Source organism: Pollachius pollachius (genome assembly GCF_949987615.1).
Source record: "Pollachius pollachius genome assembly, chromosome: 13".
Lineage (NCBI taxonomy): Eukaryota > Metazoa > Chordata > Actinopteri > Gadiformes > Gadidae > Pollachius > Pollachius pollachius.
The window spans coordinates 15,509,318-15,524,317 of record NC_136946.1 but is presented as its reverse complement, the minus strand read 5'-3'; the positions used below and the strand labels follow the sequence as shown (position 1 = coordinate 15,524,317).

At 45.2% G+C, this 15,000-nt stretch overlaps 1 protein-coding gene across 1 annotated transcript in view; it reads left to right on the top strand.

The window, feature by feature from the left end:
* The window catches only part of pag1 (phosphoprotein membrane anchor with glycosphingolipid microdomains 1), a 50,665-nt gene that overhangs the window by 25,735 nt on the left and 9,930 nt on the right, over positions 1-15,000 (top strand). The window contains exons 3-6 of the mRNA XM_079749740.1: positions 4,691-4,729; positions 6,944-7,185; positions 7,562-7,619; positions 10,639-10,735. Of these exons, the coding sequence (XP_079605866.1) occupies positions 6,998-7,185; positions 7,562-7,619; positions 10,639-10,735 (343 nt within the window). The 5' untranslated portion in view covers positions 4,691-4,729; positions 6,944-6,997. The remainder of the gene's footprint in view (positions 1-4,690; positions 4,730-6,943; positions 7,186-7,561; positions 7,620-10,638; positions 10,736-15,000) is intronic.

Here is a 15,000-nt window from a genome sequence, read left to right as displayed (position 1 = left end):
GTGCACCTGTGTGTGCTTGAGTGCGTGTGTCCATATGTTAGTTTGGTTGCGCCTTCTACACATCAGCAAACACAGCAAACTTGAAAGGCAGACCTTCAAACACACACATACACACCGCACACACACAGAAAAAAACATACACACCGTTGAGCCCCTATACATAATAACACACAAGCCCGTGGCTGTGGGTGTGAAGGTAAATGCCCTTCATCCATCGTATGAGGCTGCAGATCAGCGTGATTGAGGCAGTGGCGGGGGGGAACACAGTATTATTCACTGGCCCGCATGTTGAAGAGCTGCCAAGCTAACTGGATTACCAGGGTGGCTGGAATAGGGGGATGACGACGCGTGAGGAGTGAAGAGGAGAAATCATGCCATTCCAGCTCATCTGATGCACCTCATTTACAGCTGTCAGGATGAAGCGTCTCAAAGGACCACACACGCATGCGTGCACACACACACGCAGGCACACGCACACAAACACACACAAAACCCTGCGTGGTTCAGCTGGTAGCTTGACAGAGGTTTTGCTGCATATCATTTACCAATCACTGTGTGTGTGTGTGTGTGTGTGTGTGTGTGTGTGTGTGTGTGTGTGTGTGTGTGTGTGTGTGTGTGAGTGTGCGTGTGTGTGTGTGTGTGTGTGTGTGTGGTTGTGTGTGTGTGTGTGTGTGTGTGTGTGTGTGTGGAGGCCCTGATGTAAATGCAGCCTCAAGGGACCTCCAGTATTCCATTAGCACACCCTTGGGATAGTTGTGTGTGTGTGTGTTTGAGAGCGTGACGTTCTTCCTGATTATTCCACCTGTTATTCTGTGGTGAACTTGACTGCTTCCCTGTGCAGGTTTTTCTTTCTCTTCCTCATTCATGTTGGGTTTTACAGTCTTTCTCTTCCTCTCTACATCTTCCACTCCCTCCTTCTCTCTCTCTCTCCCTCTGACCCATCCCCCATTTGCCACAGCACCACCAGTCGCATAACCATTTGGTGTGACATGTGGTCTGAGTAGTGTGTGTGTTTGTGTGTGTGTGTGTCTGTGTGCATTTATCCATCTGTGTTTGTGTGTGTGTGTGTGTATGGGGGGGGATGTGTGCATTCACGCATGGGTGTTTGTGTGTGTGTGTGTGTGTGTGTCTGTGTGTGTGTGTGTGTGTGTGTGTGTGTGTGTGTGTGTGTGTGTGTGTGTGTGTGCGTGTGTGTGTGTGTGGCCCCTGGGCTTGAGGGGCGTGGCTTATGATATATCTCTGTGGCCCTGCCTTTAGGTCGCCATGGTGATGCTTCAGGGTTACAACAAAGGAAGGCTACCCCACTCTCACCATGGGCCAGCGGGTTATCTCTATGGGCTAACCAGCTAGCTGTGCAGGCTTATGGGTTGGCTCTATGAGCTAGCCGGTTAGCTGTGTGGGCTAGCGGGTTAGCTACGTCCAGCTGTCATAGCAGGACAGGGCCTGCTGAGTGCATGGAGCAGAGATGTCAGAGGGGGGCGTGGGCTCGTTACAGGCTCCCAAACTGGCTCTGTAGGCTTCTTCAAATTAGATTTCACATGTTTACTGTGTGTTGTGTTTGTATGCGTGTGTGTGTGTGTGTGTGTGTGTGTGTGTGTGTGTGTGTGTGTGTTTCTGTGTATCTGCATGGTTGTTCATTTGTTAATCCGTGTGTTATGGTTGGTTGCACCCATGTGTTTGTGTGTGTGTAGTATCTGTATCAGCATGGGGATGTTTGTAGCTTTGAGTAAGCTTGTAGTTTTCTAAGGTTCCCTTGAAATCATGTCATCGTACAAGATGAATGCTTTCCTTTGCATTCGGTGCTAAGAACTCTGCTTCCATCGCTAGCCTGAAGTGCTCCCCCTCCACGGGAAAAGCCTCTTTCTTCAGCTCTAGCTCTCTGTCCTCCTTCAGGTAGTTCTTCCTCAGCATAGCCACCATTGATACTTGAAGGCCTCCCCCTCCTCCTAAAGGGTGTCCTTTTCAATGCCTTCTCACCGGCCTTCAGATGCATTTGTTGCTTAGACCTCTCTTATTAAAGGGGTCCTCTGCCATGTCATCTGTCTCTGGTGCACGGGTCCCACATGCATAGGCGTCCATACGCCTGCCTGAGCCAGAGGAGCTCAGACTGTGGACGTGTGAAAGCAGGAAAACCTCACTCTCGTCCACCTTTGTATCTCACTCTGTTCTTTTATGTCTGTCTGCCTGGTGGTCATCAACAGCAGTTCATTCATACAATGCCCCCAACAATACAGACACGCGACAGATGACAAACACACACACACACACACACACACACACACACACACACACACACACACACACACACACAATGCCTTCTGTGTTTGTGACAGCATTAGGTGCGGCCTGTGTGTTTCCAGATAAAGAACAGATTTGATTTGTTCTGCAGCTCTTTGGCGGTCTGGCTCCATATTCTCCCCATGGCAGGCACCCTTCTGAGTCCCCATAAACACACACAAACATACACACACACACACGTATGCCTCAAACATCCCTAGCTGGTAAGGATCAGAGTAGTGTTTGAAATTCCGGCGTTTTTACTCCCAAAACATTTTTTTTTACAAGAAAGGATTTTCCAGTTTCCAGAGTTTTTGATGGCATGAAACGCAGTCCAAGCCACATTCCTTCCCTCACATGTCCTCAGTTCTCTTCGAGTGAACACTGTAGAGAGAGCAAGGAGACACCAGCGGGATGGAGTGTGCGTTTAAACTTTAAAAATTCACCTCACTTATTGCAGGAATTTGGGAATGGCAATTTAACATTTGATTGGTGACCAATTGTATTTGAATCAAATTGAGTGAAATACATTTTTTCCCATTATTCAGAAACAAAAATGCATATGCAATCATCTACTACTATTCAGTCATTCAGCTGACATTTAGTTATCTAGTTGTCTGACTCAGTGACTTCCAGTGAACTCCAATACATGTCATTCAGGAATAGCAGGCAGAGATTAGGGTGTAGCAAAGCCAATGCCACACGCAACACTGCTGGGTGCCACCCACCACCTAGGTGGCTTTTGACCGGTTTATTGTAAAGGTTTGACGATGATACATGACCTGGTGCTCCACGTTGCCCTGCAGGAGAGCTCTCCCTGAGTGTGTGTGGAGATGGCTGGTTTAACACAGCCTCACCCAGCCCCAGATCCCAATCAAACCAGTCATCATCCACACACACCTCCACATATGGCAGGTCGGCACATATGGGTGTGTCGGCTGTGGCCATTGGGGGGTTCAAAACCCGGTTTGTGCTGGCCGGGGGACCGCCACCCTAGCCAGGGAGCTATTCTGCCTACGTATTGACTGATCGCTATGCGCTCACGTTCATCTACTGTTTCACTGTTGTTCACTCCTCGAGCAAAACTCCACAACGCACACACCACCTGTGTAGCTCGGCCTTCACCGCACTTCCCTGGGATTTCGTTCTTTTTTTTTTTTCCCTCCGTGTCCGCCCTCACCCATAAATAGCACTGATGGGTAGAGAGCGCCGTTGCCATGGAGACACGGTGCCGATGGCAGACGGTAATTATTCTGGTTTTAGTGCCAACCGTGGGGGGGGGGGAGAAGAGGGGCTGGCACATGTTCCAGCGAGGTACGTGACACACCTGGTCCGTCTTGGGCTGTCTGGGCGATCGGTGAGGCTGAAGGTGAACCGGTCGTAGTTACCTGAGGGGCCACCGGCGCACTCGGACCAGTGGTTGGCGATGCCGGTTTGAATTTTTATTTTGTTCGAAAGATGGTTGGTGTTTTATTTTTTCAAGGAACAGGTGTGCGTGTGAGTGTTTGTTTGTGTGGGTGTGTTTTAATTGCAGACAACTGAATTATAAGTGACTTGTGTACGCACATGCACGCAAACACACAAACACGCACACACATGACTGTTGTTTGCGTCATGGTCACCTGACACACTCACATCATTGTTCTCTCACACTGACACAAGGATGATCCATACCAGTGCATTCCTCAGGTCACATGACCCCCCCCCCCTCCCCCCTACACACACACACACACACACACTCACACACACACACACAGATGATGTCACCTGATCACCACGACCTCTGGGCTACATCGGTTCAATGAAATACGACATGTTCATGTTCTGCATGTTCAACTGTGTCTCCCATAATAACAACGCTCACACACAGGCGCAGTGCTTCGCTCCCTGTCCCTCCATTAAATTAAATTCAAAGCACTTTATTGGCAGCATTATAAACTTACACTTTCATTGTCTGATAACATGAACATATTTTACTCGTGGGCCATAAAATGGAAATTCAACACAAATACGATAACAAGATCTCTCCCTCTCACTGTTTGTGTTTTGTGTGTGTGTGTGTGTGTGTTTCGGCTGTATAGCTGTGTATGCTATTTCCGGTATGATTCAGTACTCGCAGGTGTACAGGACAAGCCATTCTTCATCGCTGATCTTTGCTCGGGTTGCACATTCTCAGTTCCTTATTCCCCTTGTTCACAGGAGCACAGCTGCCTTTAGCTACAGTATCATCTGTGATGTGCAGTCGCAATTACTAATCCCACCTTTACTCTGTACTTTGCAGAAATATTGAACATTCTCTCTCTCTCTCCCTCTCTCTCTCTCCCTCTCCCTCTCCCTCTCTCTCTCCCTCCCTCTCTCTCTCTCCCTCTCCCTCTCCCTCTCCCTCTCCCTCTCTTTCTCTCTCCCTCTCCAGGCTTGGTCCAGGGACTGACTCATCATTCCAGGTGTCAAGGTAGGGCTCTGATTGGCTCGTTTGCTTACCCCCCCTCCCAGCTCCCCACCTCTCTGATTAATGACCATGACTCGTCTCGCTAGTGTGCGTTAATCACACACATATATAGCGGGACATATGGGGGAATCCGAATGCGCAGGAGAGCCGTCTGTGTTTGGAGCTAATGGATTGCTCCACCGCTGGGACCATGTTGTCTTCGCAGCTACGCTAAACGAGCTCATCCCTGGGTTCCCACGTTCCATGCCTTGGTAGTGTAGCGTTGCAATGTATTGCAATATAGCTTAGGTTGCAAAGTGACAAAGGGCCATGCCACACATACACACACACACACACAGACACACACGCTCAAACAAAGACTTTTTGGGATTCAAGAAGAGGATATTTTACTTAAGAGAGAAACTTATTTTCCTATAAGTCCTGTTAGCTGATTGATTGACTGGTGGAGGGGCGGGCTTAGCGGGAGATGGATAGCAAATCCGACAGGTTGACAAGTGGAGTGACACTGAGCTTTTCCCTGACGCTTCGCCTTTTGAGTCTGTCAGTCAATTTCCCTGCTCATTGCTGACTTCCCCACATACACGCACACGTACACGCACACACACACACACACAGTCTCTGGTTCAGTTCCTCTTCATCCTTTTGTTCGTGCATTTCTCTTTTTCTATTTAAGCTTTGTTCTAGTTCCTTCTATCAGCCACCACCCCTGCAGTGTCTCCGTCCCTGTCGCATCTACTGCAACACACAAACACTCTCTCTCTCTCTCTCTGACTCTCTCTCTGTGTCTGGCTCTGTCTCTCTCTCTGACTCGCTCTCTGTCTCTGTCTCTCTCTCTCTCTCTGTCTGTCTCTGTCTCTGTCTCTCTCTCTCTCTCTCTCTCTCTCTCTCTGTCTCTCTTTCTCTCTCTCTCTCTCTCTCTCTCTCTGTCTCTGCCTCTCTCTCTGTCTCTCTGTCTCTCTCTCTCTCTCTCTCTCTCTCTCTCTCTCTCTCCCTCTCTCCCCTGTTTGCTCCGTCTCTCTTCATTTTGCGGTTGTTGCCTATATTTATATTCTCAAGTTATGCAGGGGTGAGTGGGTTCAGAAGACAGGTCGAAGGCAGACAGTCCAGAGTGGCCTAACCCTCTAGACTCCGTAACAGTCAGATAACATGGAGAAGGCTTCATGTAACCAAACTTTGGTTATAAGAGGAAGACGTGAGGTGCTTACTTAGTATTGGCATGCGCAGGGAACAGACACCAGTTGTGGATGCGGTGGCGCGAGCCCCCACTGCAGCAGACTGGATCCGGTCGCTCTCTCTGCAGTGCGCTGCGGTTTAACTCTGCTCTTAGCTGACACCTGCTGGCCGTGTTTGGTAATGCAAGGGCTGTCACTCTTTCGGGCGATATCGGACCGTCGCCTTTTTAAGTATGGGTTGTCGAGGCAATGTTGAATCAATCACTTTTGCCGCAATGATTTGGTATTGGTAATGCAGGATAATGTGGCAAAATGAGAGTGCATGGAAATGTTTACATTAGAATTATGTGATTATATTTAAGAAATTCAAGAAAATCCAAATCCCATCGAATATTAAATGTCTCATTTACAAAAATTCACTTGACTGTGCCCTTCAACCTATCCATTAATCTGTATGTAGCTGAAGACATCTGAAACTTGCCATCATTGTTTCAGGAGGCAGTAGGGATTAGAGCTGAGATGTTTGTTTTTCACAGAGATTGTATTAAGTTATAGAAAGATGGAAACAGATCCATAAAACGCTGGATCTATTTCTGCCTAACTGCTCAAATAATGCCATAATTCTCAGACATGCACTTTACCGGGCATGGTGCAGAATACTCTTTTTTCTTTCTTACTGCTTACATTACCTTTAGAGGTCACATGATTTCATTTAGAGTGATATACATGTCCTGAATGCTCACTTCATACATGACTGTAATGTGATGCATATTTTGTATATGTACTTATGCCATGAGTACATATAAAAATAAAAATAAAATCCCATAAGTCTTATGGGATTTTATTTGTTCATTCTTTTCTTTCTTCTCTCCTTCTGACTGTCTCTCTCTGCCTTCCTCCATCCTTCTCCCATCTCCCCCCCGCCCTCCCCCCTCCTCTCTCTCCTCCATGCCTCTCCCTCCCTCTCTGCCTCCCTCCATTTCTCCCCTCTCTTCCCCCCTGCCCCCCTCCCCCCCACTCCCTCCCTCCCTCCCTCGCTCCGCAGCCTGCCAGAGACCAGCACCTGTTCTCCATGATCAGCCCCAGTGTGTGATGAGTCATGGCTCCGGTGCTGAGCGGTGTGTCGTGGTGGGGTCCGGAGGCCGGCGTGCTGGGCTCCGGGGCCGGGGCGGCCGCCTGGCTGGGCGGAGGAGGTGGGGAGCTGGGTCTGGTGGGGGCCCTGACCACCCTGACCGGCCTGGTGCTCCTCTCCCTGCTGCTGCTGCTGCTGTGTGCCAGCTGCCAGGGGTGGGTGACACACACACGGACCCCCACGTGCACGTCGTGCAGGAGTGTCAGCATGCACGCAGATACACACATTCGTAGGCATGGCTATGCGCTCACACTCGCCCACGCACACGCGCAATGCACGCACACACACACAAACATGTGCGTGCAATCTCACATACAGAACCTGCAAGTTTAAATAGAAGCGCACTGTCTCACACACACTAAGTACACACTCACAACAAGTGCAGAATAATCCGATAGTTTTTTGGCCTCTACACTATCCTGCCTCGTCAGAATATGGACCAAACGGCCCACTGGAGACTTAGTGTTTCAGTCATACATCATGACAACATAGTAACATCCTACACTCACCCTTCCCCCCCCTTCCTCCCAGGCAAAAGAAAACAGCCAATGGACATGCTGGAGTGGACAATGTGAACCTCATCAATGGAGTAAGTATGGCAACATGCAGAATACTCTAGCATCAAATCTACTATCATCGTTTCGCTGTCAGTAGCAGTTCTAATACACTGATGCAAACGGTGAGTGTGTGTGTGTGTGTGTGTGTGTGTGCGTGTGTGAAAGTGTATGTGTCTGTGTGTGTGATTGTGTCAAAGTAAATGTGTCCTTGTGTGTGTCCCTGTGTGTAAGTTGAGACACTCTGGGTAATGGCTGTTTGTCGCCACTGAAGAGAATGAAGAGAATCCTTCGAATGTATTTGAATCAGGCTTTTATATTCTCCCCCCCCCCACACACACACACAGACAGATAACAAATGTGCTGTAGTGTTTGGATGTCATTGTAGTAAACAGGGAGTGTAATTGCTACTAAAGGAAAATTAATTATTCTTGTAATGTATTATTCTTGGAGGCGTGCCTAAATGACACACACAGACACACACACACACACACATATATCACTCCTAGTACCCTGTCAAACTCGAACCAGCTCATTACATCAAAATAAATATAATTTTAGTCACTATTATGTCCAACCAAATAGCACAAAAGAATATAAATATGAATCTCCTTATATGGGAAAATGACATGTACTCCACACACACACACACACACACACACATGTGCACGCGCACACGCATGCATGCAAAACTCCATTCCGACTGACAGGATCCAGCTGAGCTGGTATATTTCTATTATCACCGGATGTGGTTGGGAGACACTTGTTCCACTTCACCATCTTGAATTTCAGTTCCTTTTAAATTTGCGTTTCAGCTGCAGAAAAAAATTAGAAGTTAGTTAAAGTAAAAACCCACTTCCTGTGGATTCAGTAGACCCCTAGCCCTCATCGGTGTCAGCTCCTTCTGGATGGTTTCACCTATGTCCTCTTAAGATGTCAATACCATTAGAAAGGTGGCTTCCACCATGAGGTCACTGCTTTAGGACTCGCCTCAAGCACCACTTAACTGTGACTAATGCCTGGCTAATGACTAAATGACAGTGCTGAATTATATTTTGGTCACACACACACACACAGACACACACACACACCCACGCACGCACGCACACACACACACTCACAGGCACCTGTGTGTGGGCCTGCATGCTTCCTCAGGTACCACTGACTTCTGATCGACCTGTGCAATCCGTGGCAGTACCGTCGCGGAGTGTTCAAATTGTTTAACCACAGCTGGATTCAGTCAGATGTGCCAAACTGTCAGGGGCTAACAGGTTAGCCACCGTTTGCTAATTGCCGTCCCGGTGCGACGCCACATTAAGATAGACTCTTTTCACAGACGCATCATCGTAGGCTAAATACAGGTGTCACTCATAACCGTAATTACGGATGTTGTCTCTTCATACTGGTAGTTGCACCAGGAGAGGACTCTTCTGTTGAAGATATCACCATGGGTTACGGGCCCCGGTACATGAGAGGAGCCATAATTAGCGTTATGAGCAGGGTGCGATTTGTGAAAAAACCAGAGGGGGGGATAATTTTGAGAAACATTTTAAAATGTTTCAAAATGAAGACGGACCCTGTGTATTTTGGTTGTTAATTATTACGATGTAATGGTGAAAATACTTTGGGTGGGGGGGATAATTTTTATCCCCACCGAGGATAAAAATAATTCAGCAGAGGGTAGGACATGTAAACCAGAGGGGGGGATAATCCCCACCATCCCCACCGGCAAATCGCACCCTGGTTATGAGGGACACCTGTTGTGTTTGTTGAACAATGAGGTCTCTGTGAAAAGGTTCTATTCATAGAAGTGGATCTTATCTTAATTAATGAACAACGAAAAAAAATTATATCCCATTAGCCGGACACATACCCTTAATATTAATTTACTTTTCTACAATGGCGGAAGATGAAACGTGACAAGCAATGCAATGTTTTTCAAATCCCATCTTGTTTGTCATATACAGTCATATTTTAATAATTCCATATTTATATTATCTATATAAGTATGTATTTGTACTTCTTAAACAATAGATTTGATACACCAGCTATAGCTATACTAGTAGGTGGCCACTAGGGGGCGTTGCTGGGCTGTATGTTTTTTATTCTATATCACTCCATCATTCTGAAAGATAGACATAAAATGACAAAAAAAAAAGACAGAAAAAAAACTTTTTTACTTATGTTTTTCAAACCTTGGGATTCTACGTGACAAGTGGTCGTCGAGATTAAAGCAATGCTTTAGTTTGGGTTTTCAGAATCATGCTAATGATTGCCTTTACATTTGCCCAATTCTTATTATTTGAGCTCTCAAGCAGCCTATCAATATTTTTCTAGTTGTCTTCTTCACTCATTAAATCATTTAGCTTGGATTTCCTTTAAAGGTCAATATTAAGATTTTAGCTTGGATTACGTCCGAAAAACAATAGTCAAATAAATAAGTAGTAAAAACTAAAACCTATAGATTAGAACCCTCTACTATTTCAACTTCCTGTTTTTCTTTCATTCTTTCCTGTCTGAGTCTCTCTATCACAGTCACACTGATCCATTGCAGTGCGTCAGTTTAATTAAGATAATGATGTACAGCTGTGTCATCTCATTCAACTCCTCAATCCGTTTAGTTGGGTTTGCTTTATCAACCACTGATTAGATTGCAATCCTGTGACCCCATTATGCAAATCCTTTGTATGCATTAATAATGAGAAATCGTAGCTAATTTACATGATATTACGGATTGTATTTATTTCACGTCAGGATGCTTCACTTCTAATTCACAAACAACGGTGTTGGCTAATTTTGTGAAGATGTTATTAGGCCAATTATAGATGCGCATAAGTGTGCCATTGCTGTTGAAAGTTGTATAGGTCCTATTGCCAACCATAGGACCAGGACCATTGAACAAAATCTCAAACTAAATGAAAAGCTTATTTCCCCAGAACCCAGCAAACACTGAAACCATGTTTTAAGTTCATCTTTTAACGCTATCCATGTTCCCATTTACGTTTTCACCCCGCAGTGCTAGAGCTAACCCTGGTCCTGTCTAACGTTGTGCAGGTGTCAGAGAGAGAGACGTTCACCCAGTCCGTAGACAGTCCCGCCACGGACCCGGCTAACAGCACCTCTCAAAACGGCCCTCTCACCAGCGGTACAGGTGAGCATGGACCCATTCACTGGAGCATTCACCTTTAGTAAAATTAGAAATGAAAATGTATTTATAAAAGCACATTTATAACAGTTTGCACTGACCAAAGTGCTGTACATAGTGCATTCAGTAGGCAAACATTAAGGCAAAATAACAACAACAACTTTAGAATAAAATAAAAATAAAGGACATGAAACCCGGACATCCACACACAAAGAAAGGCAGTAGTGCAGAGGTCAGATTGCTAATGGGGAGGGTAAGCAAGGTTGTACAGATGGGTTTTGAGCCTTGATTTAAAGGCATAAATGGAGGGGACATCACGTATGTCGGGTGGCCCGGAGCGGCTACTGCGAAGGCCCGGTCACCGTTCTGTTTGAGTCTGGAGCGGGGGATGTGGAGAAGACCCTTATTAGAGGATCTTAGGGACCTAGGGGCTGAGTGGGGGGGGGTAAAAGGTCTGATATATAAGATGGGGCCTGACCATTGAGGGCTTTGAACACCATAAGAACGGTCTTAAAAATGATCTTTTGTTGTACTGGCAGCCAGTGGAGGGACACAAGAACGGGTGTGATATGCTCCCACTTTGTTGACCCAGTCGACAGTCTTGCTGCTGCATTTTGAACTGTTCGGAGGCGTGATATGAGGGACTGAGGGAGACCGAGGTAGAGGGAGTCACAGTAATCCAGCCATGATGTTATGAAAGCATGGATAACTATTTCCAGATTGTGGTATGATAGGGAGTGCTTCATTTTAGAGATGGTTCTGAGCTGGTAGAAGCTGTTCTTCCCGACGGAGGAGATTTGCTTATTGAAGCATATCTCCGAATCAAAAATGACGCCCAGATTTCTAGAAGATGGTTTTATGCAGTAGCGTGCGGTGCCCCTTCATTTCGGTGGGGCGGAAACTACTGGTGTATGACCACACGCACAATTTATATATTTTTTTAACATGTATATTTTGAGCTACATTAAAACATGTTAACTAAACTAATTGTGGGTAAGAATTAAGAATAAACTAATAGCCTAATGTAACTGTGCGCTTTTGAAGTGCCATCCGCAACACTCGTCATATGATGTTGGGCTAATTAGAATAGCCCATGTGCAACGGAAACACCAACTAGGTCTTCAAAGTCAAACATTTCAAAGGACAAATTCGACATTATAGGGAAGTTATTCCTCCATATTTTATTTTAACAATCAGCTGAAGAACATACAAATACCAAATACCTAAAAAAAAAATAGTAGGCTAAGGCTACTGCCTTAACAATTCCACCCGAATGTCTTATTTCTGTCAATAGACAACATAGGCTTAGCAGGTGCATTGCAAATACATTAAAGAAAAGTAGAAATAAAACGTAGATAGGCTACTATAGACAGGCCTATACAGAATGCATTTGGCAACATCAAACAAACGAACATAGCTTATGAATCAATCAATCAAGCTATCAGACCATCGATCATTTATACAGGAACTTGGCCCGACGATCTCATGTGTGCAAATTTCTCAATAACAATTCTGTTGAAATCAGGTATTTCTCAATAACAGCTCTGTTTGAATCAGGTATTAAATCAGGTATTCAATTACATTTTCTTACAACAAAAAACTGTTTCTTTTTGAGCAACCACATAGCCATTTTTTCTTCTCATACCATGCTCGGGAGAAAGTTCAGTTTTCCCTCTATCCTTCATTTGTTGGTTAATGCGAATATCCGGTTCGTCTGGTCCAAGTTGTTTGATGGCTAATTTATCTTCAAATTTTAACCTATCAAATGGGTTTTTTAACAGAGACTCAGCAGTGTTAATCAAAGGTGCATCACCACTCGCCATGTCTGCCGAAAGACGAAAGATACTGGCGGAATAATTTGAGTTAAAACAACAACAGTCCTAGAATATGACCATGGGGCAGACTACTTTACGACCACATGGGCGTCTTATAGCGCGGATTGCAGTTCTTATTGCAGCCTGCAGGGTTATGCGAGAAACATACGGAGGGACGCGGTCGCTGAGCTGCCCTGCCCCAACATTGCATGACACGTTAAACTCAAGTAGAATCGCCACCGCCATCCAAAATTTGATGTCAACAGACCAAAAATAGCTGGAAAGCCTACAGAAACTACAGATAGTTAATGCGACAATCACATTATTAAAAATGAAGTGCGCTGCCCCACCTGCCCATATGGACGGCACACGCCTGGTTTTATGAATGGGGTTAGACTACCTAGGTCAGTGAAGATGGGTTTTTTGAATTTGGAGGGGCTAAAGATGGCAACTTCTGTTTTGCTATTGTTAAGTTGGAGGAAATGATCCCCCGTCCAGTCATGTATCTCCTTGAGACACTCTAGGAGCGTCTGAAGGCAGCGGTAGGAGGAGAACCACTGCAGAGATGAGCCCCTAATACCAACCCACTGATGGAGACGGGCTTGAAGAGTGGGGGGGTCTACTGTACCGAAGGCAGCACTGAGGTCTAATAAGACTAAGATGGCGTTCTCACCCGTGTCTAGCGTGAGGAGTAAGTCATTAGACACTTTCAGCAAAGCCGTTTCAGTGCTGTGGCGTGCCTTAACGCCAGCCTGAAAGGGCTCCAAGACATTGGCAGAGTTGAGAAATGGTGATACATGAGAGAGGACTGCTTTCTCCAGAATTTTTGAAATGAATGGTAGTTTCGATATGGGACGGTATTTATTTGGGCAATTAACATCCAGGTTACATTTTTTAAGCAACCGCGTGCTTGAAACATGAGGGAAACGTGCCAGAGACAAGGCATGTGTTTATAATGATCAGAATGCTTGGACCGATGGTTTCAATGGCGTCTTTGATGTTCTGAGAGGGGATAGCGTCTTTGGGGGTTGTAGAGGGTTTCAAGTGCTTGAGAATATCTCTCAGATCATCAAGGGTCACTGTTGACAAATTATCAAATATAGCTTTAACAGCTAGGGGACACGGTCAAGTGCCGGAAGCAGAGGGGGTAAAAGACAGTTTTATGTTTTCTATTTTATCAATGAAAAACCTTAAAAAACTTTCACAAATGCCTGTGGATGATTCGACCTCTGGGGAGACTTCGGGGTTAATAATTTAGTTGATGGTACTAAAAAGGATTTTCGCTCTTTGGGAGTGTTTGTTAATAATATCTGAGAAATGTTTGGCTCTGGCTTTCTTAGCCGCTGTGTGGAAGGCTGCTAATGAATTTCTGAAAATATCAAGAGAGATGGTAAGTCTATCCTTGTTCCATTTCCGCTCAGCTCGTCGACAAGCCTGCCTGAGAGAGCGGGTTGTGTCATCAAGCCAGGGTTGTGACTTAGGTTTGGGATGTCTGAGTTTAAGGGGAGGCAATGGTATCTAAAATGTTAGAACAAGATGAGTTAAATAGAGACACTAGGTCATCAATGCTGCCAGGAAGCTCATTTGCAATAGAAATGGAGCTAGCCACATCATTACTCAGGAAACATTCAGAGAGGTGACTAGCAGTGGGAGAGTTAATGTAACGAGAAAAGCGACCTGGGGACTTAGCTACAGACAGAGGCTTTGGTAGGTTTACATTAAACACAATGGGTCTATGGTCAGAGATGGACGCATCCTCAATAAACACATTGTCAACAGAAAACCCATATGATAGAATAAAATCAAGGGTGTGACCAAGTATATGGGCAGGCTGATTAATGTGTTGCAGACAAAACAAATCAATGACATGGCAAAGCTCTTTAACCAGGGGTTTATCCGGAAAACAGAAATCAACAAGTGATCATAAGATTCAGCATTCAGCATTCATTATTAAGTTTTAATTAGCCATAGCATGCACTATACAATTCACAATTAGCTACAGTGTCACTATTAGTGTTCACTATAAGCTATACAACGTAAACTATGAGCTATATAACATTAATAATTATTGTATTATCAATCATAACTGTAATATACAATCATATACAAATTATATTAACCTTGTTTATATAATTACTATTCACATTAAAATGAACTGTATACATTCTCCCTGTATCTTAAGATACATCTCTTCCTCTAACTGAGAGAGGTTAAGAAAGTTCACATTTACATTCCCACTGGAGCCACTATTATAATATCATTATATTATTATTCTGACACTAAGGCCAGGCCAATCGACTGACTTCTTTGTTATGTAGAATCCTGTAACCTTCTTGCAGCCATGCTTGCAGACTTGCAGACATGTCGACTTCTCCCATAGTGTATTGCAGTTAACTTGGCCTCTCCCGCCAATCCTAAACTCTCCACTGTGGTCACTCCCTCTTACATGGGTACCCC